At 43.9% G+C, this 27872-nt stretch overlaps 1 protein-coding gene across 1 annotated transcript in view; it reads left to right on the forward strand.

The window, feature by feature from the left end:
- LOC308290942 (plexin-A1-like) overlaps positions 1-27872 on the forward strand; it is a gene marked incomplete at its 5' end in the record, with an annotated part of 341256 nt that overhangs the window by 156517 nt on the left and 156867 nt on the right. The window contains one exon of the mRNA XM_080732857.1: positions 19310-19510. Coding sequence (XP_080588983.1) covers positions 19310-19510 — 201 coding nt within the window. The remainder of the gene's footprint in view (positions 1-19309; positions 19511-27872) is intronic.

The raw sequence follows: 27872 nt of genomic DNA on the forward strand, positions 1-27872 counted from the left end.
CTAATTTGTAAGGTGTAGGCTGTTATGTAGAGGGGGTTCAAGTCAGTACGTGTTAATTTAGCTGTCTGGCATAGAAGGCTATTCAATTGCACAGGGAAGCCACTCTGCTACTGTATTAGACTTTGTCTTGGGTTTTGTTTTGTACTTTACCTTGCACTCTGTTTTGTTACCATGGCTACAGAGACTCTTTCTTTGTCGAAGGAGGTTTGTAGAATTATGATGCTCTCTCTCTCTCTCGTGCGCACGCACGCACGCACACACGCACGCACGCACGCACGCACGCACGCACGCACGCACGCACACACACACACACACACACACACACACACACACACACACACACACACACACACACACACACACACACACACTCCCTCCCATGCACACTCAATTACCATGACAGTCAGGCAGGGTGCTGTTTGTGTGAATATATATCCACTATATATATATTCACAGTAGTTGTTTGGATAAACAGGCAACATTGGAGACAGGGTGCAGCTATTGTCTGTTGTTCTCTGCCTTTCACACTTTACCAGGCAAGCAGTTTCAAGTAGCATCCATTCTAGTCTCCTGCGTAGACGCACACTATCCCAGATCTCTGGCTACAGACGCTGTATATCTGGTGACATCTAAATTCAATGAATGCGCTAAAACTGGATGGAAACAATTTGGAAAATGCCAAAGAAATAACATCACAGTACAGAGGAAGAGGAAGAGTCCTCACACTGAGACAGTGGGTGTTTGTTTGTGTGTGTGTGTGTGTGTGTGTGTGTGTGTGTGTGTGTGTGGGTGTGGGTGGGTGTGCGTGCGTGCGTGCATGCGTGCGTGCGTGCGTGTGACCAGGGACGTGTAGAGAATGTTAGAGAGGCAGGGGCTGAAATTTCTAAAGGGGCCTTTTGGTGAAAATATTGAAAATAGCAGACCTCCAAGCTCACAACGCATCACAGCGCGACCCGTTGAGAGCTTGGAGGTTGGCTATTTTCAATAATTCTTTCAACATGAGAAGCTGCATTCTAGTTCAGGAGAGTTTGGACAAGGTAATTCTCTTGAATGCTGCCGTCAGGTATGGCATGGAAAGAGGGCATTTGCATTTATTTCACCATAGTAAAAAACTGCATTCATGGTCTGGAGAGGGCACTTTTTACAGACAGATAAAAGGGCAGGGGCTCATAAGTCCCCATTGATGTCTATGTGTGCACGTACCTGCGTGTGACCACCATTTCCCTTTCCCCCTCTACACCAATCTCTTTGCCTATCTGCTGTTTCCACCCAATAAATTGCTATGGAAACTGAATTCGTAGTATGCCAGGGTCACCCAAACGATACCTGTCACATTTCACTTCAATATCTGATGCAGTTCTCCTGTACCTCAGTCTCCGAGAGCCTCCTTTATCTCGCCAACAAGTTTCCTGACACGGCAGATATCTTAATAGCTATACACTCTTCCTCCGGCTTCTTGCGCGCACGCGTATAAATGCATTAGTGTCATTCCGTCCTGGCGGATATGTAAATAGTAAAACACATAAATCCTCTACGCTTGTGACAGAAGGTAAACAGAAGCACGTTGGAAGGCAACCAGCCGGAAAATTGCCACAATCAGAGAGGACACGGAGACGACGCCGTCGGCAGAGAATGAGAATCAGAAGAGAAACGCAACGAGAGAAAACAAACCGGGGAGAGACGGAGAAACAAGCAAATTAGTTCAGCCCCTCGTTAAGCTGAACGCTGGCCTCTCAGTGGAGCAGGGGGTGGTGGGGTGGGGGGCGGGGGGGTCACTTTTCATTAATTCAAGTCAGAGCCGCAGCAGTGGTACAAAATGTACAATATTATTGTCGTCGTTGTCGGGTGGAAACCTTGTATGTCCAAAACCGTTCGTTTTGTATTTATCTTTTTAAAAACGATTGAAACTAGTGTCTTGTGCGACAGTCTTGTATGATGAAGCAGGGCTTTACTTTATGAAAAACGTGCAAATTTGAAACTTGGAGATACAAGGTTTCTGCCCGACAATGACGTTATATATTCTGTGCTATATATCATTTGGTGAGGGACTGGCGAATGAAACGATTTAACTAGTTTATCTTGATTTGACTCTCACCGCGTGTCAATTTACTCGCTGTCGGAAATAAAGGATATTTTCCCGAGTGTACGTACAGTTCAGGTTTAACGGTAATGACGCCGGTGGAAACCTCAGATAAATATCTTGTAAGTGGAGCAGAATTACACGGTTCATACGACTCCCCCTGAACTCCTGTGGGTCGTTGATGGTGTTCTAATGACTCATCAGTCAATAACGCTGCGTCGCGGCGCAGTTGTTTTATGATCTTCATTATGTGCTCGCTCAGTCGATATGATCCTCTCCTTCGATGCCAAGTAATGAAGATGGCTCCAACGTGTAGCTATTGTTCAGCTAGTTATTTTTCATTTTTGCGTCTCGTTGTTAAAGCAAAAAGTTTAGTTTTTCTGTTGGATCTTTTATTTCGGAGCGCACATTAATACTTGTGTTGAAACGAGAGTCGCACAGTACGAACAGTCCCGGATCTGTCAGAGGAGCACAGTGGTTGTTAATGTAAACTCTGAGAGAGTGTACAAAATGTAGAGTCACGAATCGTCACCGTCGGGTGGAAACCTCCTATCTCCAAGACATTTACGTTTCTGGAAATGTAACAGAGATTTTCAGAAATAGTGCAAATAGCCGATCTACAAGCTCACAATGCGTCGCATTGTGAGCTTGTAGATCGCCTATTTTCACAACTATTGCTTAGACACTGAAGTAGGACATTAAATGATGGAAGAAACACAGACATTGTCTCGCCCGTGATGCTTTTCGTTCCACATTAAGATACCTATACTGTATGTTGGTTGTCGTATCCATAGAAACAGGCATCTTCGGGCGTCTCTCAGCAAAGTAGGTGTCTGGGCTCAGAAGTAGGGCGCGTATACATGACCTATCTACAGCATACTGGAATATCTATGGCTGCATCTCAGGTTCTCCTGTTCTGCTCTCCTATATCGCTGAGGAGGTGGGAGATGGGAGGACGTAGTGCCTGCTACCAGGAAGACTTTCCAAGCTGAACAGCATGGTGTGTGATTACCCCGACCCTCCAGCTGGTAATATAACCCCCCACCCCCCACACCCCTCCTAAATTGGAGTGGGCGTGTCAGCTGTGTTGTCGGCGGAAATGGACGTTGCTTAACGCTCACGTCCAACTTCTCTTGCGCAGCATTTCTCCGTTTCTTCTCTCCTCACCTCGTTTCTTTCGTGCATCCTCAGTGGGAGGGACCGAGACGCAAGGAAAGGGTGCAAGTGTAGGAAATGAGGATGTTTCCATTCTAGATCTCTACATTATACCTTCTCCATTCTAGACCTCTCCGGACCGTCCCATATCTCCATTCTAGACCTCTATTACTGTAAAAATAATCTACATGTATTATTGCTAGACTTGCTCCTTCTAGAGTCAAGAATCTAGACCACTAGCTGGTTCCCAAACACGTTGGGACCCAATTGTGCGTCACGGAAAAAAATGTATGGGTCCCTTAATTTTTGGTTCACGACACTTTGTTTTTAATTATTATGAATCCAAAACATTTTCAGAAAACATTCCCAAAAAAGCAGTAATTTAATGAAGGGCGCCTGCTGGCCTAGCTGTCCAGGCGCATACCACATAGCCTGACAGCATATCGCGGGTTTGAATCCCGATCGCCACGACCTTTGCTGCGTGTCTCTCTCCCAATTTTGTCTGCTGTACTATCAATAAAGCAGTAATTTAATGAATAAATAGAAGAGAAATCTGAGAAATTCCATAAATCAGAAAACAAATGTTTAAGAAGTAGCATAGTATATTTTGGGTCACAAGCTAAAAAGTTTGGGAACCACTGATCTAGACCACCTGGAATGTACAACTCTATTCAAGAGCACTAGACCTCTTCTTTCTTTCTTTCTTTCTTTCTTTCTTTCTTTCTCTCTCTCTATATGTTCCCCAGGGACAGCCTCCAGTGTGTGTGTGTGCGTGCAGTGTGTACAGTGTGTGTGTCTCATTGATAATCATTAGTGTCCATGTGCACTAGCAGGTTCTTGCAGATCCGTGAATCCGCCTCAGTCTTCTCTCTGCTAATTAGAGGATGAATCACGTTGATGAGTGAGCTGTTTATGCACTTCATGTGTTTCTGTCACCCAGGCTTAGGCTTGATTTATATTTGTTTCTGTGTCGCGTTGCGCACGCAGCCCTCTGCATGCGGTGTTGCTGCAAGTTTTGGAAATAGCAGATCTACAAGCTTGCACGCAACCTCCAAAAAATAGCTTCTATTTTAGTTTAGTTTAGTTAGTTTCTATTTTAGGCGTGCAACAGCGATGCACAAATCGGGATTAAAAGCTGCTCCACAAAGGAAAAGGAAATCCACTCACAGCATGAAGGCCAGGGCGCACGCACACACACACGCACACAGACACACGCACGTGAGGGATGGGACGATACGCGATATTATCGTTTATCGTGATAAAAAAACACTCACGATAATCGTCCTCCGTCATGCACTGGGATCAGTTCACTTTTTATTTGCAGAGCTGTTTATCCGATACCACATAAGCCCTCTATTGGTAAAATGTTCTTATAATATACGTACTTGATACAGTCTTTTTTTCACTCTCTATCAAATGTCTTTGCCAAAAAATAGACGATCTACAAGCTCCGTTGCTATTTTTTGGCAAATGTTCTGCCCCAGTATAAGTGATATTTGATTATCGCGATAATATCGTAAATCGCAATTTCTTTTGTCACAATAATCGTGATATGAAATGTCCATATCGCCCCATCCCTAACACATGCACGCGCGCATAGCGGGCCATGCTTGCCAGCCTTCTCTCTCTTGTGTCCAGTGATCTTCTTCCGTCGACGGCGCGCCCCTTCATCCATCCTGCAGCCCCGCCAAGGCAATTACCGGGCTCTGTCCGCCCTGTCCTGAGCTCATCAGAGCTATACGCCTCCGCTCCCATTGTGTCTCCCGCGCCGCCGCACGCCACACAGCTCTGCCCAGCTCTGAGCCTCCATCGCTGGGCCTGGCGCAGAGCGCACAGCCTCTCTCTCTCCCCCTGGTTCTCTCTGGCAGCACTGGCCCCGTCTTGGATCGCTGCCTGCCACTGATCTAGTGTGGGTGTGTGTGTGTATCTGGTTCTGTACTGTATCAGACACGATTCAAGTTGGTGTGTGTGTGCGCGTGTGTGCATGTGCATGTGTACATTTGAGTGTGCATATGTGGCGGAGAGAGTCACAGCCCCAGCCTGAAGCCTCAAAAAGTCTAGTATCTCCCTCGTTCCATAGGGATATCCTTTTGAAGTAATGGTTAAGATATTGGACTTTCACGCGGGAGGCCCGGGTTCAAAGCCGGGGTGAGGAGGTTCGCATCACCTCCGTTACACATTCATGCTAAGTTTGTGTGTGCATGGGCATTACCGTATCAGACACATTAACAGTAGGTTTGTCTGAGTATGTGTGCATGTACTTGCGTACATACAGTATGTGTGTGTGTGTATGTAGAGAGGAGAGGAGTGAAGAGAGGAGGTCTTTGTCTGGACTGATGACGAGGTAGAACTGTTCCTGCAGTGATAAGTTAGTCAAGAGCTTTGTTTTCCTTCCCTGGAAAAGGGTTGCACGATAAGAACATGACGAACCGAGGAAGGATACGTTGTAACCAGTCGTAACTCAGACCTGTTTCACTCAGAATGGAGCGTTGAGGTGGTTCAGATACTTGTTGTGTGTGTTCTGTGGGTGTAGATGTGACCAGTGATTCAGAGGGCCGTCTCCATTAGAGCAGCAGTGTACTGTGTGTTATCTGGAATGACCCTCCTGATGGTCACACACCTACATGGAGCTGATAAGCATCAACGGAGAGATCAATAGCTCTAACAATGCACCACCATTTGAGGACCGTGTGTGTGTGTGTGTGTGTGTGTGTGTGTGTGTGTGTGTGCGCGCGCGTGTGTGTGTGTGTGCGTGTGTGTGTGTGTGTGTGTGTGTGTGTGTGTGTGTGTGTGTGCGCGCCTCGCACAGCAAGGCGTTGTGTGCTTGTAGATCGGCTGTTTTCACTACTTTTGTGCGACGGCCTTGTGTGATGAAGCATGGCTTTGCTTTGTGAAAAAATGAACACATTTGAAACTTGGAGATACGAGGTTTCTGCCCGACAGTGGCGATATAAAAAGGCACTTCTTATTGAGAATAGGTTAATGCATGTTTGCGTCTGGTAAACTCTGTTCTCATTTTCTCACATAATAGTGTTACAATGTCAGATGTTCGTATTGACCAGCGTTTTGAACAATGGAGGTAAACGAACGATAAGGTAATCGATGCGAACGGAAGGTTTTTTAAGGATTGTTCTGCTTTCAAAACAAGCTTTTCCTAATATTATGGTCATCAGCTCCAGGCGCGGCAGCACCCCACAAAGCACAGGGAAGTGCTGAGTCTGCATTAAACGCAGGCATTAAATGGACAAGCAGCTAATTCTGCTTTTTTTTTCCAGACAGCGGTTGAAATGAGGCACTGCAAAAAAGAGCCTGCATACGGTAAATAACTCGTTTTTTAAACTGTCAATCACGGCAAAGCTACTCTACTGGAGTCCCAGAATAAAAATGTAATAGCTGGAAATGATTATAATAGGCCCCGTTGAAGAAACGGCTATAACAGCTCGGTGTAAAACAGCCCCAAGCTATCCTCTGAGTCACGCTCGGTGACAGACTGCACTTCATTCTTTTTCTTCCTTTTCTCGTGAACCAACTTCGAGAAAACGGAGAGAACCCAACTTTCCAACCTCCGCGTGCAGTCAGACAGACAACCCTGCAAGGTCATAATAAATGTCCCCATCCTCTGCGTTTGTGTTTCCGTCAAGCAGCCATTGCTCCGGAGAGAAAAATCGTCTCACACAAACGACCACAGCACGCACGCCGCCCACGCCCACCAACACCCCCCCTCCCTCTCCCCTCCCCCAAGAGGAAAACCACTTTCTCGTTCAGCTCCCGGGTCGGTTGAGAAAAAAAAAAGTTTCCTCTCTTCTGAAGATCCTCTTCAATATACAACACAAGACAAGCTTCACAAAGGGTTATCTAGCGTCAGATATCTCTGGGTATGCAAATGTGTGTCGGCGCTGCGTTGAAACTTTTATATATATCTTTTAAAAAGTAGCTATTTCATCTCTTTTTCAAGATGCGTTTCATCTTGAACTCCAGCCTCTCGAACGTGCGGTTCAGCTCTTGTTACTCACTTGAACTGGCATAGCTTTTTTTTATTTATTATTATTCTTATCTACGTTGCTCTTTCTTCAACTTTGTTCTCCTGTCTTGAGGGTCTCAGGTGGTGGTGGGGAGGGAGGGAGGAGGGAGGGAGGGAGGAGGGAGCTGACTCCGTTCCGCAGCAGACAACCTGCAGGAACCCGCTCAGCGCTCGCGTTCAATAGAGGAGCTCTTTGAAGCGTGGCAGAAGGCTTTTCGGAATGTCCACCCACTCCTCTGAGCCGCTCGCCGTCCGCCAGGGAGGGAGAGGCCGGATGAAACGGCAGAGTGATGCGTGGAGGCTTAGGATGGAGGAAGCTATAGATCAGGGGTCTTCAACGTTTTCAGGCCAAGGACCCCTTAGTTTAGAGAGAGATGAAGCAGGGACCCCCACAACCTGTTCATAGATTCCATATAGTTTCATTGTTTGACAGCACAATCAGCAGTGTATTTTGGATTCATGTAAATGTGTGTTTCCAGATATTTAACCACTTGAACCGTCAATACTTAATAAACTTGACCTTTCACTCTTTCACACTTAGTCTGCTCTTTTTCCCCTCTACAAGAAACCTATTTGTCAAAAATAACAGATCTACAAGCTCACAACGCCTCACAGCGTGCACAAGTAGGCCATGTATGTAATGGCCTACTTTGTTACATAAGACCAGAGGTGCAAGTTACTTAGTACATGTACTCAAGTACTGTACTTTTGAGGTATTTTGAGGACTTTAATGTTTTTACATGATAGTAGACTATTGATATTTCCTGTTTTTTTCAAAAACGGGAAAATTCTCGGGTTCCTCGGGCATGGCAGGGCCGTACATCGAGATTTTTTCGGGCTCCTCGGCCATAGCAGCAAATGAGTTAATGTGAACATCTGACATTGTAACTAGACAGAAAGACTAGACAGAAAACCAGGGGAAAACATAATGAAAAACAAAAGCAGTACTGAGCCTTCAATCGGTCACGGTACATTTACCCATCTAAACATAATATGCATGTCGCGTAGTGAGCTTGTAGATCTGCTATTTTCACTATAGTTTGTTCACGGGCAAACGTCTCTTTTGGGTCTTGAGCTATAACAAGTTTGGGACACCACTGATCTAATGCAGTGGTTCTCCAACTTTTCAGGCTGCGCCCCCCAAAATAATCATATTTGAACTGGGGACCCCCCACCCTGACAAGCACTTGGAATTGTAGGAGTTGGCATTACATTTAGTTCTGGGGACCCCCCAAAATAATTTTATAACAGGTTGAGAACCATTGATCTAATTGATCTAATGGCCTTCATTTAGCAAATACTGTAACTCCTCCAACTCCTCATCCCTTCTTCCACATCTCCTTTCATCTGCAGAGTTCTCCTCCACCTGCTGGCTCTTCTGTTCATCTGTTCACCTTCCTGTTCAACCATATACTGTCCCCCCTCCTTCTGTCCACTGACCACTGGTGATCACTCTTCTTCATCCCCTCCTACCTCTTTACACCCCTCTTTTCCCAGCCGCTTCCTTTATCCTCATCCTCCTCTTCTCTTCCCCTCCGGCTCATCCCTCTCTTCTCCTCCTCCCCCTCCCCCTTCCATCTTCACCTCCTTCCTCTCCTGCTCCACTTTAGTCTTCATTTGTTTAACCCTTAGTTGACCGGACAAATATACTGTGTGTGAAAGTGATCTTGTTTGAGCAAGGCATATGCTGGCAGATTTACAATTTACAATTTTGAGATATTTGTACTTTACTTGAGTATTTCCAATTCCAATGGATCCTACATCTCAGATCCAAATATTATACTTTTACTCCACTACATTTATTTGAACTCAGTTACTTTGTAGATTTTGGTTATTATTACAAACTGGTCAAACATTGGCCAAATTGTCAAATAACATAATAAAGAGGCCCATTTCACAATCATAATTATCATGTTAAAGCATTTTTTCACTTTAATGTTGCAGCAGTAAACGTGCGGCTGATTTTAATAACGTTATCTTCCACTGGATAGCTTAACCTATAATAATACATTATAATCATTTGTCAGTTTATATGTTTTGTCTTGACAGTCTGAATACCGTAACGTAACCAAAGCTGTCAAATAATGGTATAGTGGAGTAAAACAGCACAGTGTCAAGTATCTTGGAAATGGCCTCTTGTGGTAATACATGGGGCCGATAAGGCTGACCTCCTTCTGACCCAGGGGACGATAGAGAAAGAGTGGGGGGATATCTGCAGGGACATGGTGTGAACGTGTGTGTGTTGCTGGCGGCCTGTTTTTCTCAACAGATCTATATAGATAGAGCTTATGAGGCTGTCTGTGGCTTGATTTAATGGACATATCTATTGGGATTATGAGTTTGACCTGCTGTGAGTTATTCTAGGGTTGAGGGGCGCGCGTGTGTGTGTGTGTGTGTGTGTGTGTGTGTGTGTGTGTGTGTGTGTGTGGTGTGTGTGTGTGTGTGTGTGTGTGTGTGTGTGAGTGTGAGTGTGTGCGTGTGTGTAATAGTGAGATCACTCCCAATGGATGACTTGTTCTTTGTCCTTCACTCTGTGGGGAAAAGTGGACATCATATCTTAGTCCTTTCTTACGTTACAGCTTGTGTGTGTGTGTGTGTGTGTGTGTGTGTGTGTGTGTGTGTGTGTGTGTGTGTGTGTGTGTGTGTGTGTGTGTGTGTGTGTGTGTGTGTGTGTGTGTGTGTGTGTGTGTGTGTGTGTGTGTGTGTGTGTGTGTGTGTGTGTGTGCGTGCGTGCGCGCGCGTGCGTGTGTGTGTGTGTGCACACGCGTGACACAATACTGGTCGATGGGGTCGTGGCCTCTGCCATTTCTTCTTTTTTTTAGAATGCTCCACTGGAGTGTATCACTAATCCATGGGATCACTTCCACACCATACTGACCCCTGACACACACACACACACACACACACGCACACGCGCTCACGCTACCTCATCCATCATATTCTGCGTCTGGCATGGCCTCAGTCAGGTGCTCCCATGGGTGACAATTCCGCCGGCCAATGAGATCGCCCGCTCCGCACCGTCGCCAGAGGCATGATGTCATCCGCCTCATGGAGAAGTAATGAGGGGATGAGAGAGAGAGAGAGAGAGAGAGAGAGAGAGAGAGAGAGAGAGAGAGAGAGAGAGAGAGACAGAGAGACAGAGAGAGAGAGAGAGAGAGAGAGAGAACAAAAGAGAATTATGAGAAAATAGGACATACAGCCCTTAAAGAAGGGAATAAGTCTGACCAATAGAAAGGGGGAATGAAAAATATAAACCCAGAAATGTTGTTGGGTCATGAATCAAAGCTGTGATGTCACATGACTTAACGCCAGAGGAATACTCTCTCTGCACCATTCTTCCTCCTCCCTCTCTCTCTCTCTGTCTATATCTACCTCTTCCCCCTTTCGCTCTGTCGCTCCTCATTTCTCTCTTTCCCTCATTCTAAGACAGCAGCTAGCCATGGTCGAGAGGAGGAGAGGAGAGGAGAGGAGAGGAGAGGAGAGGAGAGGAGAGGAGAAGAGAAGGGGGTGAGAGAAGAGTTAAGGGAAGGACAGGAGACGAGATGGGGGAAGAGGAGGGGAAGGGAGAGTATAGGGGACAGTGGTGTCAGTTCAGCAAAAGCTAGGGTATGGCAAAGATGGGAGTCCTCATGCGTTTCTACGGTTTCTTCTTTCTTGGGCTGGAACGGTTGTTCAAGTGCAGCTAAACTTGGCAAGTTAGTAAACGTGCCACAATTAACAATAATGCATTGCACCTGTGCAGCTGACCTGCGGAACCTTGGAATAGGCCTATACCATGTTGTCAAGATGGAGAGAATACAAGTGTGGAGAAAATAATTATAATACCTTGTTAAAGTTACCATTTTGTTAAATTTTGCATTTGTACTGTAGTTATTTTACTGTAATTTAACAACATAATAACCAGACAAATAGACAAAGAGACTTTTATTTTCCCCCCTGGACCCAGGATATGGCAGCTGCATACCCCTGCCATACCCAATTGACACCCCTGATAGGGGAGAGATGAGTTCCAGGAAGGAGAGGAGAGGAGATAAGTTATGGGGAGGATGGGGAAGGAGTTATGTGGAGGAAGACCAGGGGGTATAAAGCAGTGGCTACCTTGCCAGCAGCAGGGGTTCATTACTGCAGGAGCTCCGACAGAGGAGTGGAGAGACGAGTAGACGGCATGATGACTAGACAGGAAGAGAAGGGGAAAACGAGGACAGTGGCAGGTACAAAAGAGAGCGAGATACAGACAGGGGTGTCACAAGAGGGGGGGGGGGGGACTGAGTTACTAGGGCCCAAGGTGGAGGGGCCTGTCTTTAGCTATTGAAAAATAGCAGATCTATAAGCTCGCAGCGCGGCACTTCTAGATCTGCTGTATTTGAAAAGTCGTGAAAATGTGTGCAAATCTTACATATTTCCTTTTTAAGCGAAGATTTGTGACTACAATTTTGCTTCTGGGGGGGTGGTCCCTGGAACTAAATATTTTGAGATGGGGTCCTTGGCCAAATACATATCATCTTGGGGGTCCTTCACATGAAAAAGTTTAAGCACCACTGGCATAGAAACATACGTTTTTCCAAAAACCTTAGAAGGATTTGAAACATTCAGTCTCTGCACAACTTTTCACGATCTTTCAAGTAGATCTACAGTACAAGTTCGGAGCGCGGCACTCGGTGCTGCACTGTGAGCTTGTATATCTGCTATTTTTCAAAAGTTAAAGCACAAAATGTGAGTGAATCCTTGTACCCAGGGCCCAGAATTTGGTGTGACGCCCCTGGATACAGACACAGAGAGATACAGAGAGAGTGAGAGAGAGAGAGAGGGAGAGAGAGAGAGTCAGACTACCAGAGGGATACAGCTAATGAGTCTCTTCATGCCAGCTAGCATTAGCAGTGACTGAAATGTTCCTGTGTCACATTCAGTCAGACAGCTGATATGACAGCTGACAGTGACAATGAACGACGACGCGAACGCGTCGGATTTAAAACAAGACTATTATCAAAACCCCCTGGTCTGTCTCTTCCCGTCTTATCTACAGGAAAATGCGTCCTTTGTTGGCAAAATGTTACAATGGACAAACGCACACGGACAATCTATTTCCGTTGTAATTTCTGCATTCGCAATAATGTGATGGTTAACCATTGTCATGATTCAAAACAAGACGCGGATGGAGACGAATGTACAATGTAAAGAATGATTCAAATATGGCTTCAATTGCATTCCTTTATAGCCTTTATCTAGGCTTAAAAACACAATGCGTTTTTCGAATCGCAACTCTTCCTCAGGCAGTTGTGTCACGCCATTCTGGTCACACTGTCCTTACATGGTTGTTACAAGTTAATTATCGTCGTTGTCGGGTGGAAACTAGAGATGTTACCGATCGATCGGCAATGGATCGGATCGGGCCGATCAAAGCGTGATCGGCGATAATCGGTGGTTTAGATCAAAAGGTAAATTCACTGATCCAATCCGATCGGTGCATCTGATCAACCAGCCGTTCAGTATGCCCACTTGAAGCCATTTTGGGGTATTGATTTCCACAGTGCTGAAGGAATAATTAGTTACTGCTATGATAATAAATACATAGTAATGCTGGTAAATAACTATAAGGCAAATATATAAATGAATTCATGAGTGAATTAATTAATTAAAGTTAAAACATTAACATTTAGAAAATATAAATAATATATAAATAATAACTTGATCGGATCGGTGATTGATCGGTATCGGGTGATCAAACTTTTGTGATCGGTGCTCGGTGATCGGTTCCAAAAAACCTGATCGGACCATCCCTACTGGAAACCTTGCATGTTCAAAACCGTTTGTTTTGTATTTATCCTTTTAAAAATGATTTGTGTGCTTGTAGATCGGCTATTTTCACTAGTTTTGTGTGACAGTCTTGTTTGATGAAGCAGGGCTTTACTTTACAAAAAAAAGAAAAAACTTACACATTTGAAACTTGGAGATACAAGGTTTCTGCCAGACAACGACATTATGCTCATCTAAACTGTTCACATAATAGGACATTTGATTCCATTTGATTCCATTGGTACACTCTTTGGAGCTGTATTAACACTGAGGAGTATTCTTCTTACTTGGACTGTGCAGTTGATATAGACAGCAAACAGGAGAATGAGAAACGGGGAGTGACAAGCAGCAAAGGTCATTGGGCTCGGAAATCGAACCGGTGACTAGCTGTCGGGCTGCATTAGAGCCAGACAGCTCTGATAGTGGTATGCACCTTAACCACTATAGGCCATTGGAGGTTTTTATTGTGCAGTGTGTATTGGCACCTACACGGTACACCACATTATGACAACCTGGCAAAAGTATTTGCAGCGCTCTGTCAATTTAGAGTTACTTCAACACCAAAGAGCAGTGGTGTAAAGTAACTAAGTACATATACTTAAGTAATGTACTGTAAGTACAATTTTAAGGTATTTGTAATTTAGTAATTCCAATTTCCAATACTTTTACTTGTACTCCACTACATCTCGGATCCAAATATTGTACTATTGTAACTTTAGTTATTAGTTACTTTGCAGACATAAATGATGTTATAAAACATGCATAAACCACTTTAGCCCTATTGTATACTGTACCTGGGCTAGTTGAAAATAGCCGATCTACAAGCGATACGACGAATTGTGAGCTTGTAGATTCGCTGTTTTCAAACATTTTGTACTTTTACTTAAGTACATTTTGAATTCCAGACTTGTAACAGAGTATTTCTATATTGCAGTATTGATAGTTTTACTTAAGTAAAATATGTGAGTACTTTTTCCACCACTGCACCCCATTATGGACAACCTGGCAAAAGAAAAGTATCCACAATGTTCTGTCAATTTAGAGTTAATTCAGCACAGTGTATAAATGAACCCTTCCATTCCTACACTCTTTGGAAGTTAAAGTAACACTGAGCATTTTGCTGTGCAGTGTAGTGTCCATGGCACCATAACACTTCATGGACCAGCTGGCAGGAGTGTGTGCCGCACACTGTTGAGTGCTTTTTCTAGTACTTGTTTTGAAACTGCTATCCCCCTCTTCCTTTCCTGTACCTACCTGGAAAATAAAGGGCAATTTGGAGATGGTTCCGAAAGTATTGTAGCGTGTCGGATAAAGGCCAGGTTTCTTTTCAAAGGAGAGGCGGAACAACATCCCGACCTGAAATAGACTGGGACATGACGAGAAGTGATGAGGTTCGTTTTCCACTACAACTACCTGTATAAGAAAGATGGCATCAACTGAAAACAGTAACAATCATACGCAGATGGACATGAATTGACTGTATATCTATCTTATCTAATCTATCTGTATAGGCTATATGTGTCTATCTTTTTTTTTTTCTTAAATTGTTATCCCACGATTTTGTAACCCATTTTTCACCCAGTGCCAATAGAGGGTATGCGCATGCATAAAGTGAATGGCAAATCGAGTGGCAAAATGAGTGGCAAAATGAGTAACATCATTTAACATCATTTAATGCAATCAGGTAGGACTTTTCTGTTTGCATGTATGGGCTGTCAAGGCCAGAAAGTAGTTTTTTTGCCACTCAGTAGGCGTTCCCACATAACTTCCTGGTATGATGATGATGTCACGCGCATACCCCATATTGCCTAAGCTGTAATCCTGGGCTCTGCTCTCCCTCTGCCAACCTGGGGAGAGCCCCGAACTGAGCTCATGCTTCCTTCAGTGCACGAGGAGTGAGCAGGCCACTTCTTGCGGTCCAGGCGCATACCACATAGGCTCTGATGCCTGACAGCGTGTTGCGGGTTCGAATCCCGGTCCCGACCACCATTGCTGCTTGTCACTCCCCATCTTTCTCCCCATTTCCTACTGTCCTATAAAATAAAGGCATAACATCTATCTATCTATCTATCTATCTATCTATCTATCTATCTATCTATCTATCTATCTATCTCTGTTTGTCTGTCTGTCTAGTTCCCCCTCTCTTTGACTCTCCCTCTCTGTCTCTCCCTCCACAGGGAGCTGACCTTGCGTGACTCTCATCTCTCCGTTAATAAACGAGTGCATGGCTCCTAGGACCTCTCCTCGCCCCTCATCTCCTCTCCTTTCATTATATGCTCACCTTTCTCCTCACTTCACCTCCTCCTAAGCTCACCTGATCCTCCTGTTTTTTTCCTTCTCTCATCCCTCGCTCATTGCTCCTCGCTCTTTGCTTTCGATCCTTCTTAAAGCAGCGGCTTCCTTGAAAAGCACTTAAGAGAATGTGAGCACAACTCAAAGTCTCAGAAACTATTTACCCGGGAGCGAGCGCGGTTCAGTAGAGTTCTTTCATTAGTAGACTGACTCATCAAGCACTCAGGAAATGTCCTTCATTTAAGTAGACACAGGCAGCATGTTCCGCTGTTGAAACCTTGTCCAAAACCTTGTCCAAAACCAGTAATCTCACAAGTCAAGACAGATTCTGCTGTCAGCACCCCTGCCACAGATGCCACTTCAGGTGGCACTTCGAGGACTCTGGGAGTGCGGTGCTCGCCACCGAGTTGGTCGGTTATACGGTTGTCCAGAACCGTCGATCCAAACAATATGCCCCATATACTGTATGGGTTTGTCAAGGTATATAACATCAGGGATCTCTGTATATGGGAATAAAAGAGACAGACAGACAGGTACAATGGGTACTCTGACAAACCACCGACACTATGACATATCGGTTGCGTCGGTGGTGCGACGTAGTTAGTTTATAATACCCACAGACAGTCTTAAGCTCTTTCAACCTGGCCTCCCTATTTTACGAAATGAAATATGTCAAAAGCTTTCCGAAATGTAACAAAATAAATAACAAATATACTATCTCCCAACGTGTCACAAGCTTATAGATTGGCTATTTTTGCTATTTGTGCGACACTGTGATACTATGAACGTGTCACGTATACAATAGGAAATTGACTAAGAATGATGAAAAGATGAAACATGATTGTAGATACATGGTTTGTTGCCCGACAGAGACGATATTAAATACAACTACCAAATGACATTCATGTGAGCGATCGCTGATGATTCCTCTGTTTGTTCCTCAGAAATCAAACAATACGCATTGCTTCAGAAAATGCTTGTCAGTAATAATGATGCATGCATGCAGTCATAGTCATAGTCAATAGACTAAACATGACAGACCATTGACACTTTTTATGTGATGTATGCTAGATGAATTGCCTTTCAGGTAAATGAGCTGTTTGATTTATTGTTTGACAGCTTTTTCTGCAATGTATTGACATATACTGCATGTTTGTTGTTCATTGTTAGCGTCGAGCAGAGAGGCAGAATGAAAGAAATATAGAGGGAGGAGAGAACAGCAGTAAAAAAGGGAGGGTGAGAATGAGAGAACAGATGAGTGTGGAAGAGAGAAAGAAGGAGGGAGGGAGAGAGAGATGGCAGACTGATAGAGAAGGGGTTGAGGAGAACGAGACAGATGAAACCGATATAGAGAAATAAAGGGGGAACAGAACAAAAAGAAAGGAGAGACAGAGAGAGAGACAGAGAGAGAGAGAGAGAGAGAGAGAGAGAGAGCACACAGAGGTGGAACGTCGGTATTTTGTTTTGTGTTGCTACTTTTACTTAACACATCGGGTGCCCAGAATTATTCAACGTTTAATTTGCTGGTGCCCATGGCAACCCGCCATTTTACCTACCTTCGAAGTACTGGCGAGAAAAGTAATCAGAGTAAATGTAATCCAAGTATGTCCTGTTTATTTCGCGAAAATCTTTTCTTTCTGTCAGGACCGTTTTTTATCAATTCTAAGCCACAGTGTTTGTGTTATGGCCGGTAGAAGAGGCTGCCGTTTTGAGAAAAAAAAAGAAAAAAGGAAGAGAATCCGGAGAAAACAGCATTTTTGTGCAGCCGCTAAACAGGAAGTCAACGAGACAGACAGCACGTCCGGGTGACGTAATTTCGCGCTGCATGTTGGGAAATGGAGTTTGTTTCATCACCGCGGTAGCCAAGTGCAGTAGCTACAGTACAGTATAGTTTACTGTACAACGCATCGAACGCGTCGTGGGCACACGTAAACATCAAAGAGATTGGCGCGTGGGCACCACGTGGGCGTTTAATGTGTTAAGTAACATTTCGGACACACTTCCACCACAGAGAGAGAGATGGTGGTGGATAAAGTACCAAAGTAGTTATACTCCAATGTACAAACACTCTGTTATAAGTAAAAGTCTGGAATTGCGAAGATGCGACGCATTGTGAGCTTGTAGATCTGCTATTTTCAAATGGCCGGAATGTACTGCACATCCGGCCGAAGTGGTTAATGTGTGTTCTGTAATAATAACCCGAATCTACAAAGTCACTAGTAACTAAAGTTTTCAAATAATTGTAGTGGAGTAAGAAGTATCGTCGTTGTCGGGTGGAAACCTTGTATGTCCAAAACCGTTCGTTTTGTATTTATCAGTTAAAAAACTAGAAGCTCGGCCGCCCTTCGGGCGGATTACATACACACAGACACGCAGACAGAGATTTGTCGCATTTATAGATAGATGAACTAAACTAGTGAAAACAGCCGTTCTACAAGCACACAACGCCTCGCACCGCAAGGCGTTGTGTGCTTGTAGATCGGCTGTTTTCACTACTTTTGGGCGATGGCCTTGTATGATGATGCAGGGCTTTACTTTGCGAAAAAAATTGGCAGTACGAGGTTTCTGCCCGACAGTGACGATATGTAGTTAAAAGCATTGTATTTTGTAAATACCGAAGAAAGAAAGAGACAGAGAGATGGAGAGAAGGGGATGTGTGTGTTGTGTTGTTATCTGATGCAGACTGTGTTTGACATCCGGGGATAAAATAAAGTCCCAAAATGTGGCGGCTTTGAAACGATAAAAGCCCAGTAACCTATATTCAACAATTCACGAACACTTTCCTATGAAAGGGCTTTAAAGAAGGGATTTAAATGTCACCAAGTCTTCAGCAGACTCAGGGGGAGACGTAATCTTCTGTCCTTGCTCAGCATGCCGACCGTGGACTTATTTCTTTCCGAGCCCAACCTTGAGCGCCCATTATACGGCTCACCCTTTACTTTCATGCCTGATGTTGGCCATCTTAAAGCTATTTGGATGAATAAAAGGTTATTTGAGCCTAACCACTTAACACTTATACCAGGGTTCTTCAGTGTTTTCTTTCAGGGCCAGGGACCCCTTAGCTGAGAGAGAAATGAAGCAGGGGAGCCCTCTTCGTGATGAAGATTAAACTTTTTTCACATTTGTGTGTAGCGTTGTGCTGGATTCATGTTAATGTGTATTTTTACTCAATACTGGCCTGCTCTTTTTCACCCCCTACAACCAAACCTCTGCCAAAATAGCTGATCTACAAGCTCATAACGCCTCGCGGTGCGAGACGTTATGAGCTGTAGATCTGCTATTTTCGGCTTATGTTTCCCTCAGAATAGGGACACAAGGATTCATAGACGATCTGCAATCGATTATCAACCACCGTTCGTGTACATACCTCGTTCTTGCTGTTTGTCTGAGTTTCACTTTCTCTCTGGGTTTACTGGTTGTTGCGTGTGCCGTGCTGCTGCTGTTTGGTGATGTCAAGCACGTACAGTAGAGCGTGAGATGTGAACAGTCCACGTTTGAAGGGACATTCAGCAATGTTCACATCGTTCCGTGTTTCCCTACCCTTTGTGTCAGAAGACACCTTCATAACTAGGCCTGTCACAATTATTACATAATCGTCTAATTGCAATTATTTGACGTGATCCTAATTATTTTGTCATAATTGTCATAATCGTTAATATCGTTTATGTTGATTTTTTTTTTCAAACATTGTCAAAAAATAGTGGAAATAGCAATTAGTATAAAGTCAATTATGTCAGTCATTTCTTTGTATATTTAGGTTATGTGTCATATCTGTAATATGCAATATAATATGCAATATAATATGCAACTTCAAAGCCTACAAGCCAAACAGAAATGTAATTGTCAACGACAAAAACACGATGAAATCGTTAATCGCAATTATTTGAGTGACAATTAATCATCATCGTATTCGTGACAGCCATGTTCATAATTCTCTCTCTGTTCTCTCTCTCTCTCTCCCTTTGCAGGAGTGCCCTCAGATCCTCCCGTCGACCCAGATCTACATCCCGGCCGGGGTGATGAGGCCCATCACCCTGCTGGCTCAGAACCTGCCCCAGCCGCAGTCCGGCCAGCGGAACTACGAGTGCATCTTCCACATCCAGGGCACGTCGCACAGCGTGCCCGCGCTCCGCTTCAACAGCACCAGCATCCAGTGCCAGAAGACCATGGTAAGAGCAACCATGGGAGCCCATGATGTCATCTCTGTGCGCTTGTAGAAAACACACACCTGACGAGCACTAAGAGCTGAGGCATTACATTTTGTGAAATGTAATGGTTATATCATAGGCGATTTTAAGGGGTGTCCTAGGGTGCACGTGCACCCCCTGGCCGCCAGGCGGCCATTTTGATTTTTTTTTTTTTTTGTAATGTAACTTTATTTTATAATTATTAAATAAAACAGTGATCGTGATTTGTAAAATGTGCGCAAAAAGAGAGGTGGAGGGGCAAGTATAGTAGTTCACTCGACACTGACAGTAATGCTAATGAACGTGAACCAGAGGAGGTGGACGGAGCTTGCAGCAGCAGTGATCCAGCCACCGACATCACTGTGGAAGGCTCGCCGTTGCCGGAGACCGAGGCCCCGGTTCCTCCACAGCAAGCAAGCCCCACTCCAGACTCAACTCTTGTTACCCCAGGCCCAGACCCAGAGGAGCCAAATGAAGCCAACTTTGTTCATGAAAGAGACCCTTGCCATGGCCCGGATAAAGCCAAGCAGTTTTTGGCTTTGGGTCCATATCAGCCAGAAGATGTAGAATGTCCATTAAAGGCCGCTGGCGAAAAACAACGCAAATTCAGAAAGGAGTGGTTTAAAGATTTTGCCTGGCTGGAGTATAGCGTGCGCCATGACCGGGCGTTCTGCTTTCCATGTCGGGCCTTTGGTTCTGAGAACGCCGAGCAAGCTTTCAGGAGGACAGGTACATAAAGACACATCTCTGTTTACACAATGCTGTTGTACTCCCTCCAAGTGCATAGTCTATTATGTTCCCTTTTTTCAACTGTTTCGTTATATTGAAGAGAATGTGCGCAAAAAAAAGAAATGGAGGACACGACACTGTTTGAAAAGAAACTTGCTTTTTTTCAAGAGAAGGGAATGCATAATTCTGATTCATTTGGTACATTAAAACACGTCTACACACTGTACCTCACCATACCAGTTACGAGTGCTTCAGCTGAGCGCAGTTTCTCTACTTTGAGACAACTAAAAACGTATTTACGGACAACCATGACTGATAAAAGAGTGTCAGATATAGGCATTTTACAGATTGAGAAAATACACGAAATTAAAGTGCAGAAAATAATTGAAAGGTTTGCAAGTGCCAAAACCCGGAGGCTGCAGTTCATTGTGTAATAAGGATGTGTCTACTATTTGTTTTTGTGAAATGCTTATTTGACAGTGTAAATGACTGCTTGATTGCTTGATGAATGATGATTAACTTGATGTTTGGCTTTATATGTCCTGGCTGTGCTGCCTCTGTCTGCAAAATAAGTAAATAAATCCTATAGATAGACATATGGTGTCTAGAAAAAGAAGCACCTGTTTTACACTTTTTTTTGTTTATATTGTGTTACATTTGGGTACAAAATTAACTGCAGAAATCCGCTAAAACAACATTACAAAACCGCTAATATCCGCAATTTTTTTCGCGTGCGCGCTTGAAAAAAATTGCGCTGTGCGCGCGTGCATGAGGTAATAGAGGTCGTGCACCCCCTGCTGGAAGAGGCTAGAATCGCCTATGGGTTATATCATATATTGTGAAAATAGCAGATCTACATGCTCACAGCGCCTCGCAATGCCTCTAATATTTGACAGTTTGGCCAATGCTTAATTTGACATTTTAGAGGTAAAGTCCTTAAATTGTCATTTTAGAAATGTGCAGATACCCTCCATACACTTAAACTATATGTTGGTTTGTTTATTTACACGTCTGCAGCTAAATACGCTCATCGCTTCACAACCGTATGCTTCATCCAGTCAAGGTCATGCAAAATGAAAAGCCTTACAAGTAAAAGTCATGTATTATTGCTTGAAATTAGTAATGCATTAAAATATGTTCATCACTTTAATGCTGCAGATGGTAAAGGTGGTAGCTGATTATAATTACTTCATGTGCTGCTGGGTAGATTGACCTATTATAATATACCATCATTTATCAGTTAAGTTCTAAATCTGTAAAGTAACTAGTAGTAACCAAAGTTGTCAAATAATCGCAGTGGAGTAAAACATACAGTATTTGCCCCTGTGATGTAATGGGATAGAAGTATAAAGTACAGAAAAATGGACAGTCAAGTGAGTATAATGTAAGTACCTCAAAGTTGTACTTGAGTAAATGTAGATACTTCAACGTATACTACTGTATATGTTGTGTTCTAATCCATGGTGCTGTACATGTGTGTGAGTGTGTTATGAGTTTGTGTGGTGAATGTAAAACCTGAATGGTAACAGTGGTGGTACACATAGGTATACAGAATTTCTTGGAAGTAGCAATACCACAATGTAGAAATACATGGTTACAAGTAAAAGGCCTGTATTCAAAATATATCTTGAATAGAAGTACAAAATATTGGCATCAAAATATACTTAAAGTATCAAATGTGAAAAGCACTCATTCAGCAGAAGTACAAATGTGGGCTTCATTGGTTAACGTATATTTTGTAGTAGTAATAATAACAATATAAATCTGCAAAGTAACCTTTAACAAAAGTTTGCAAATAATTGTAGTGGAGTAAAAGTACAATGTCTGCCTCTAATGAAGATGTAATGAAGTAGAAGTATAACGTATAATTTCAACGTTAACAAAGCCCCCCTCCCAGGTGTGAGCCTTCAGTCAGCCCGTCAGCTCTAATAGGAAGCAGCCGTTTCAGAGCTGTTCATTTCTGCAGTCCCCAATCAGCCAGGGATGGGGGGTGGGGGGGCATTTAACGACGCCAATTACGACTTACTTAACGAGATGTATTATTAACATGCAAGCGTAGAGTCGCAGCGCTAGCTCGCCGTTCAAAGGGAAGCAGCGAGCGCTCATTACACTAAAGGGCATGGGGAGTGTGTGTGCGTGCGTGTGTGTATGTGTGCATGTATGAGTACGTGCGCATGTATTTGCATTACTCTACATGTGAGGGCCAAATGCTCCCACAATCATAGTAGAATCTGCTAAGTAGAAATTGTGAGAACAGTTTTCCCAGTCAGCACAAGATTGTTATGGTGGTTTTATAGTTAAAAAAGATGCAGATGGGAAAAGATTCAGGTTAGGGTTAGATTCAGGTTTAGGGTTAGATTCAGGTTTAGGGTTAGATTCTTTGGCACTTCGGGATTAGGGTGAGAAGTTACACCTGAGTTATACTTTGTGAAAATAGCAGATTGACCTTTCTTTGCCAATTGTAAAAAGTAGTAGTAATGCCAACACGTCTCTGTGTTTTGCTTTGGCTGGTGACAGAGACTGGTGTGGACGTGGGGTCAGCACTGGGCTCCACAGACTGACACTTTGTGGGCGGTCGCTGTTGTTCTGAACTGCGGCCAGCGGCTTCGAGGCCCCCGCATGTACCCAGAACACAGGAAGAATTAGCTCTGGGCCTCAGACTCTGGAAGTCAGCATGCGGCCTGGCTGACTCTGGCTACTGTTGACATAAGAATAGTTTTATTTGTGGATGCCTTATTGAAGTAAAAGTTTTATTTATTTATTTCTCATAATAATAACGGCCATTCTCCCGCTGTTCCTTTGTGAGGCGGTTTGCTTCATATCCAGTACCGTGTGCCCTTTGCGTAATGAGTTCTCTGGGCAAGCATGCGAGTTCCTTTCAAGTTCACTATTACCACTTAAAGCCTTTATACTTAGTTGACCGGTGTCCCCCAGGGCTCTATACTAGGTTTGCTAGTATTTCCCCCAGTCTTCACCAGTGACATTCAACTGGTGGCCCGCGGACCAAATCCGGGCCCAGGAACTCATTCCATATTCCAACGTAAAAATAAATGTAAAAGAAATAAAATATTTGATCAGTTTCGAGGTTTTTCCACAATTATTTCTTGGACAACATCCACTCAAAACTAGCATACCTAATGCTGTCCATTAAACCAAAGAAATAATTGTTCTTATGCATCCATTAGCACGTAATTATGTTTTAGTTTTGAGTGGATGTTGTCTGTCTTCCATCTCCTCCATCTTCATCCACTTGTAGGTGTTACACAATATGTTTCATTCAATCACTCAGTAGCGTCCTGAGCTTAATTATAGTCTAAGTCTCCATTAATGATTAATGAAACATATCATAAGAGTGCTTTTATCAGCTGCGTGCTCAAAAACATTAAAGAGTTGGTGCCATAGTTTTGTACTTTTTCTGTTCTCTATGTGTCTACGGAGTTAACTTTACTCTGATAGACCACCGGGTGGGGTTATAATGTGCACATTTGCCTTCCCTGTGTATTTTGGGTATCCTCCTGGAAGCTGAAAACCTCTGAGTCAAAAGGCCCAGTCGAAAAAAGACAGATTTAATGACATCATAAACTCATCCCCTCCCCTTTTACCATACATCCAACACTGTGGGTGTGGCTAACTTCAGCTGGGTCACCACCTGGTGGGTGTGGCCACATAAAAACATAATTGTACCACTTTCTATACCCTTTTTTTTGGAAAAAATCGTATAATCATAATACCTGAAATCATGGCACACCATCTTTAACAAAATCTTTAGCTCCAGAAAGGAGGGCGTGTAGAGAAGTCTTGGCGGGCGCTGAAACAGCAGAGGACGTTTGTAGTTAGTGGAATCCCCAGTGTGCTCAGTACCATTCATACTTACTGTAGTTAGTTGCGCTCCGAGCTGAGTGAAAATAGCTCTATCTTTGACACGGGACACTGTCGTAGGACAAAGTATAAATCAGGCTCTACTGCAGCAATAGTACTGCTGAGAAGTATTAGATCTGTGTGTATTTTCGTATGCGAGTTGATGCGTGTCGGTGTCCATACTGTATGTGTTTGAGTGTGTCTGTGTGTGTGTGTGTGTGTGTGTGTGTGTGTGTGTGTGTGTGTGTGTGTGTGTGTGTGTGTGTGTGTGTGTGTGTGTGTGTGAGAGAGAGAGGGAGAGGGGGGGGGGATAGAGAGAGAGAGAGATAGGTTCCATTTTCTGTTTGTCTGCGTTTCTTCTTGGTTGATATGGTTGTGTGCGCGCGCGCGCGCGCGCGCGCGTGTGTGTGTGTGTGTGTGTGTGTGTGTGCGTGCGTGTGCGTGTGCGTGTACATGTGTGTGTTTGCGTGTGCGTGTGCGTGCGTGTGTGTGTGAGAGTGAATGTTTCTCCACTGTCAGGTGGGAGTGTGATGGGATCCAATTAAGGCTGCTGTAGATAAAATGAGGATGAATTGCAGTGGAGAGATAGGCTGACACACACACACACACACACACACACACACACACACACACACACACACACACACACACACACACACACACACACAAGCAGGCCACGGGGCCCAACTAAAGAACTGGAGAGGAGTCTGGAGAGAGAGAGAGAGAGAGAGAGAGAGAGAGAGAGAGAGAGAGAGAGAGAGAGAGAGAGAGAGAGAGAGAGAGAGAGAGAGAGAGAGAGAGAGAGAGAGAGAGAGAGATTGCCATAGAATGTCCTGTAGTAACAGAGTGAACTGCCACACCTGCAACACCACTGCTGTTCCTGTAGTAGGCGCTATAGGCACGCCTGGTGTGCTTGCTCTTTTGAACGTTCTCATATAGTGAGACTTATGTGAGGCACAGAAACAACCAAGCAGAAGGCAGGCTAGAGTAGCCTGCTTTGTCATTTTCTTCCTGCTTTGATCAAGTTTCATGTCCTACCTTGGATTCGTCCAACAATCTATAGCTCTGTCAAGATTGAATCCTTGCTTGGCACGGGGAGATATCAGGTTTACAAGCTTCAGGCATTAATACGTGTCAAACACTAGGGGCTCTATTGTCGTCCATGCCTTACCCCTTATCCTCAAACTCTTTCACCATTTTTTACTATGTTGAAAACAATTTTTTAATATTTCAAACAGCTGATCTCCAAGCTCACAACGTGTCAAAGTAGATCGGCTATTTGAAGTATATATTTTAAAGTGTTTTGCCCAGTCTAACACCCAGTGGAAGTTTATTCCACTAAAGTGCAGCCCTTGCGGCAAAAGCCCTATTGCCTTAGAAGTGGAGGTGGGCGTCTAGATACTTAACATCCCAGCATCGTACATCAGCTGCTTACCTCTGGGCTGGCGAGTGCCCCGGAGGATACGCCATGTGTCACAAAGCAGTGTGTCAACATAAAAAAAGACCTGTCAAATTTCAGCTCCGCACTGCCTGACTTTATATATCGTCGTTGTCGGGTGGAAACCTTTTATGTCCAAAACTCTTCGTTTTGCATTTATCATTTTAAAAATGATTTAAACTAGTGAAAACAGCCGATCTACAAGCACACACCGCGAGGCGTTGTGTGCTTGTAGATCTGCTGTTTTCACTACCTGTGCGACGGCCTTGTATGATGAAACAGGGCTTTACTTTGCAAAAAAGTTTACAAATTTGAAACTTGGAGATACAAGGTTTCTTCCCGACAGTGACGATATGATCATGATCAATGCATGTCATCTCACACAGGCACGGATTCTCGCATGTCAAGAAAAATCTGCCTTTCCTCATAGCGTGTTCGTTTGTGTCCGTGTCGTGAATGTAGGTTATGTAAGTAAAGTAACTGTATTGATGTATGAGTGTGCAGGATGTACAGTATGACTGTAACCAATTTAACTCTACATTCTGATCATTGTAGTCGTTGTTATTGGGTGTCTGTTCAGTAACAGGCGTCTCCCTGTCTCTCCAGCGCTTTACTAAAGAAGAAATACATTTTCTCATCATCATCATCATCATCATCATTTATTTAGCTCACGACCATGATCACATGGTATGGAGCACAGCTCATATTATCCCACAACCTAATTAGAATCGCCCCAAAAAATAGTGTGTATGCTGGTTGGTCCGACCGTCCATCTGTAACTCCACGTTCAGCAGTTGCTCAATTGTCTAAAAAACACAATACAAAAATCAATAACGCATGTACCTTGCCCAACATCAACTTTATCACCTTCAGATGTGTCTCTACTTCTCATAATCCCCAAATGTTTAAAATATTTTCCCAAATTTTGGCCTGTAGGCGGCTGTCCTGTGATGCGATTTACATCACAAATGGGCGTCAACATCACAGTCTGTCTGCTTCACACCAAGGGGCTGTAGGCTAGTATACATAAATAGTATACAAAACATAACAAACATTACAATAATATTCAAACAGACGTAGCAGAAAAGCGGGCACGACACATTATTTGAACAAGGGCAAGGTGTTCTTTAGGAAAGCTCCCAATTTACATATAACTTTTGCCTTGTCGGCTTGTAGTAATAAAATCAGTTTCCACATAGATGGATGGGTTGTATAGTACTTTGGCATGTATTTTTGTCTGAGATTCAAAATAGTAAGGTTCTTACACTCAAACAGTACATGGTACTCATCCCGACTCTGTTGTCATTGCATAGATTACAAAATCTCTTCTGAATGATACAGATTTCTCAAAATGAGTCGGATGACACAATACTTGATGTAACCGCTGGTCCTCCTGGATGTAAACTTTGTGAGGAAGTGACACGCGCCGCAATCTGTGTCTCATTGCAGGGAAAGAGAGCAGTGTTATTACCACACATTTAACCCATTTAGGCCTAGAATTATTTAATGCTTTAACTATTGAAAAATAGCAGATATACAAGCTCACAGCGCGGCACCGAGTGCCGCGCTGCGAGCTTGTAGATCTGCTATTTTTTGAAAAATCATGAAAAGTTGTGCACGTTTTTCAATATATTTATTTTCAAAGCAAACTTTTGTAACTCAAATCTCTGCTTCTGGGGGGTCCCTGGAACAAGATGTTTTGAGATGGGGGGTCTGCGGCCAAATACATGTAATTTTGGGGTTCCTTGACATGAAAAAGTTTGAGAACCACTGATTTAGAGGAAGGATTTAGAAGTCGGGTCAAAGATCGGGTCAAAGATATTCAAAGACTTGCACTCATTTTAGCGATTTTTCAAAAATAGCAGATCAACAAGCTTGCAGCGTGGCACTTACAGTGGTTAAAATCTAACGCGACTCGGTCTTTGAGGGTTAAAACCAGATGTAAAGCTAACCTAGTTTTATTAATTTCCCCACACTACACAGTCTGGCTACCGCCCGGCCCGTTCCAGGTGTAGAGAGAAGGGGGTCGGTTCGTCTATACATATCTTTTCAACAACCTTGAGCGAGCGCGCGTCAGGCGCAAGTGCCCCGGCGGGAACCGCTCATGCGGCGTGCCACCGTCCGTTACAGATGTACCTGGACCGCGGCTGTAAATAGCATGTACATGCATACCCTTCCCCCAGGCCATTGTTTGAAATAAGAATATATTTTTGGCCCGCCGTTTCCCCCGCGCGCTTAAACAAGGCTGAAAGGATTCGTGGGGAACAAAAGGCTAGATGCACGATGAGACCAGACTTTCCCTGTACGACTGCCATCATT

This window comes from Nannobrachium achirus (assembly GCF_963921795.1).
Source record: "Nannobrachium achirus genome assembly, chromosome: 9".
NCBI classification, from domain to species: Eukaryota; Metazoa; Chordata; class Actinopteri; order Myctophiformes; family Myctophidae; genus Nannobrachium; species Nannobrachium achirus.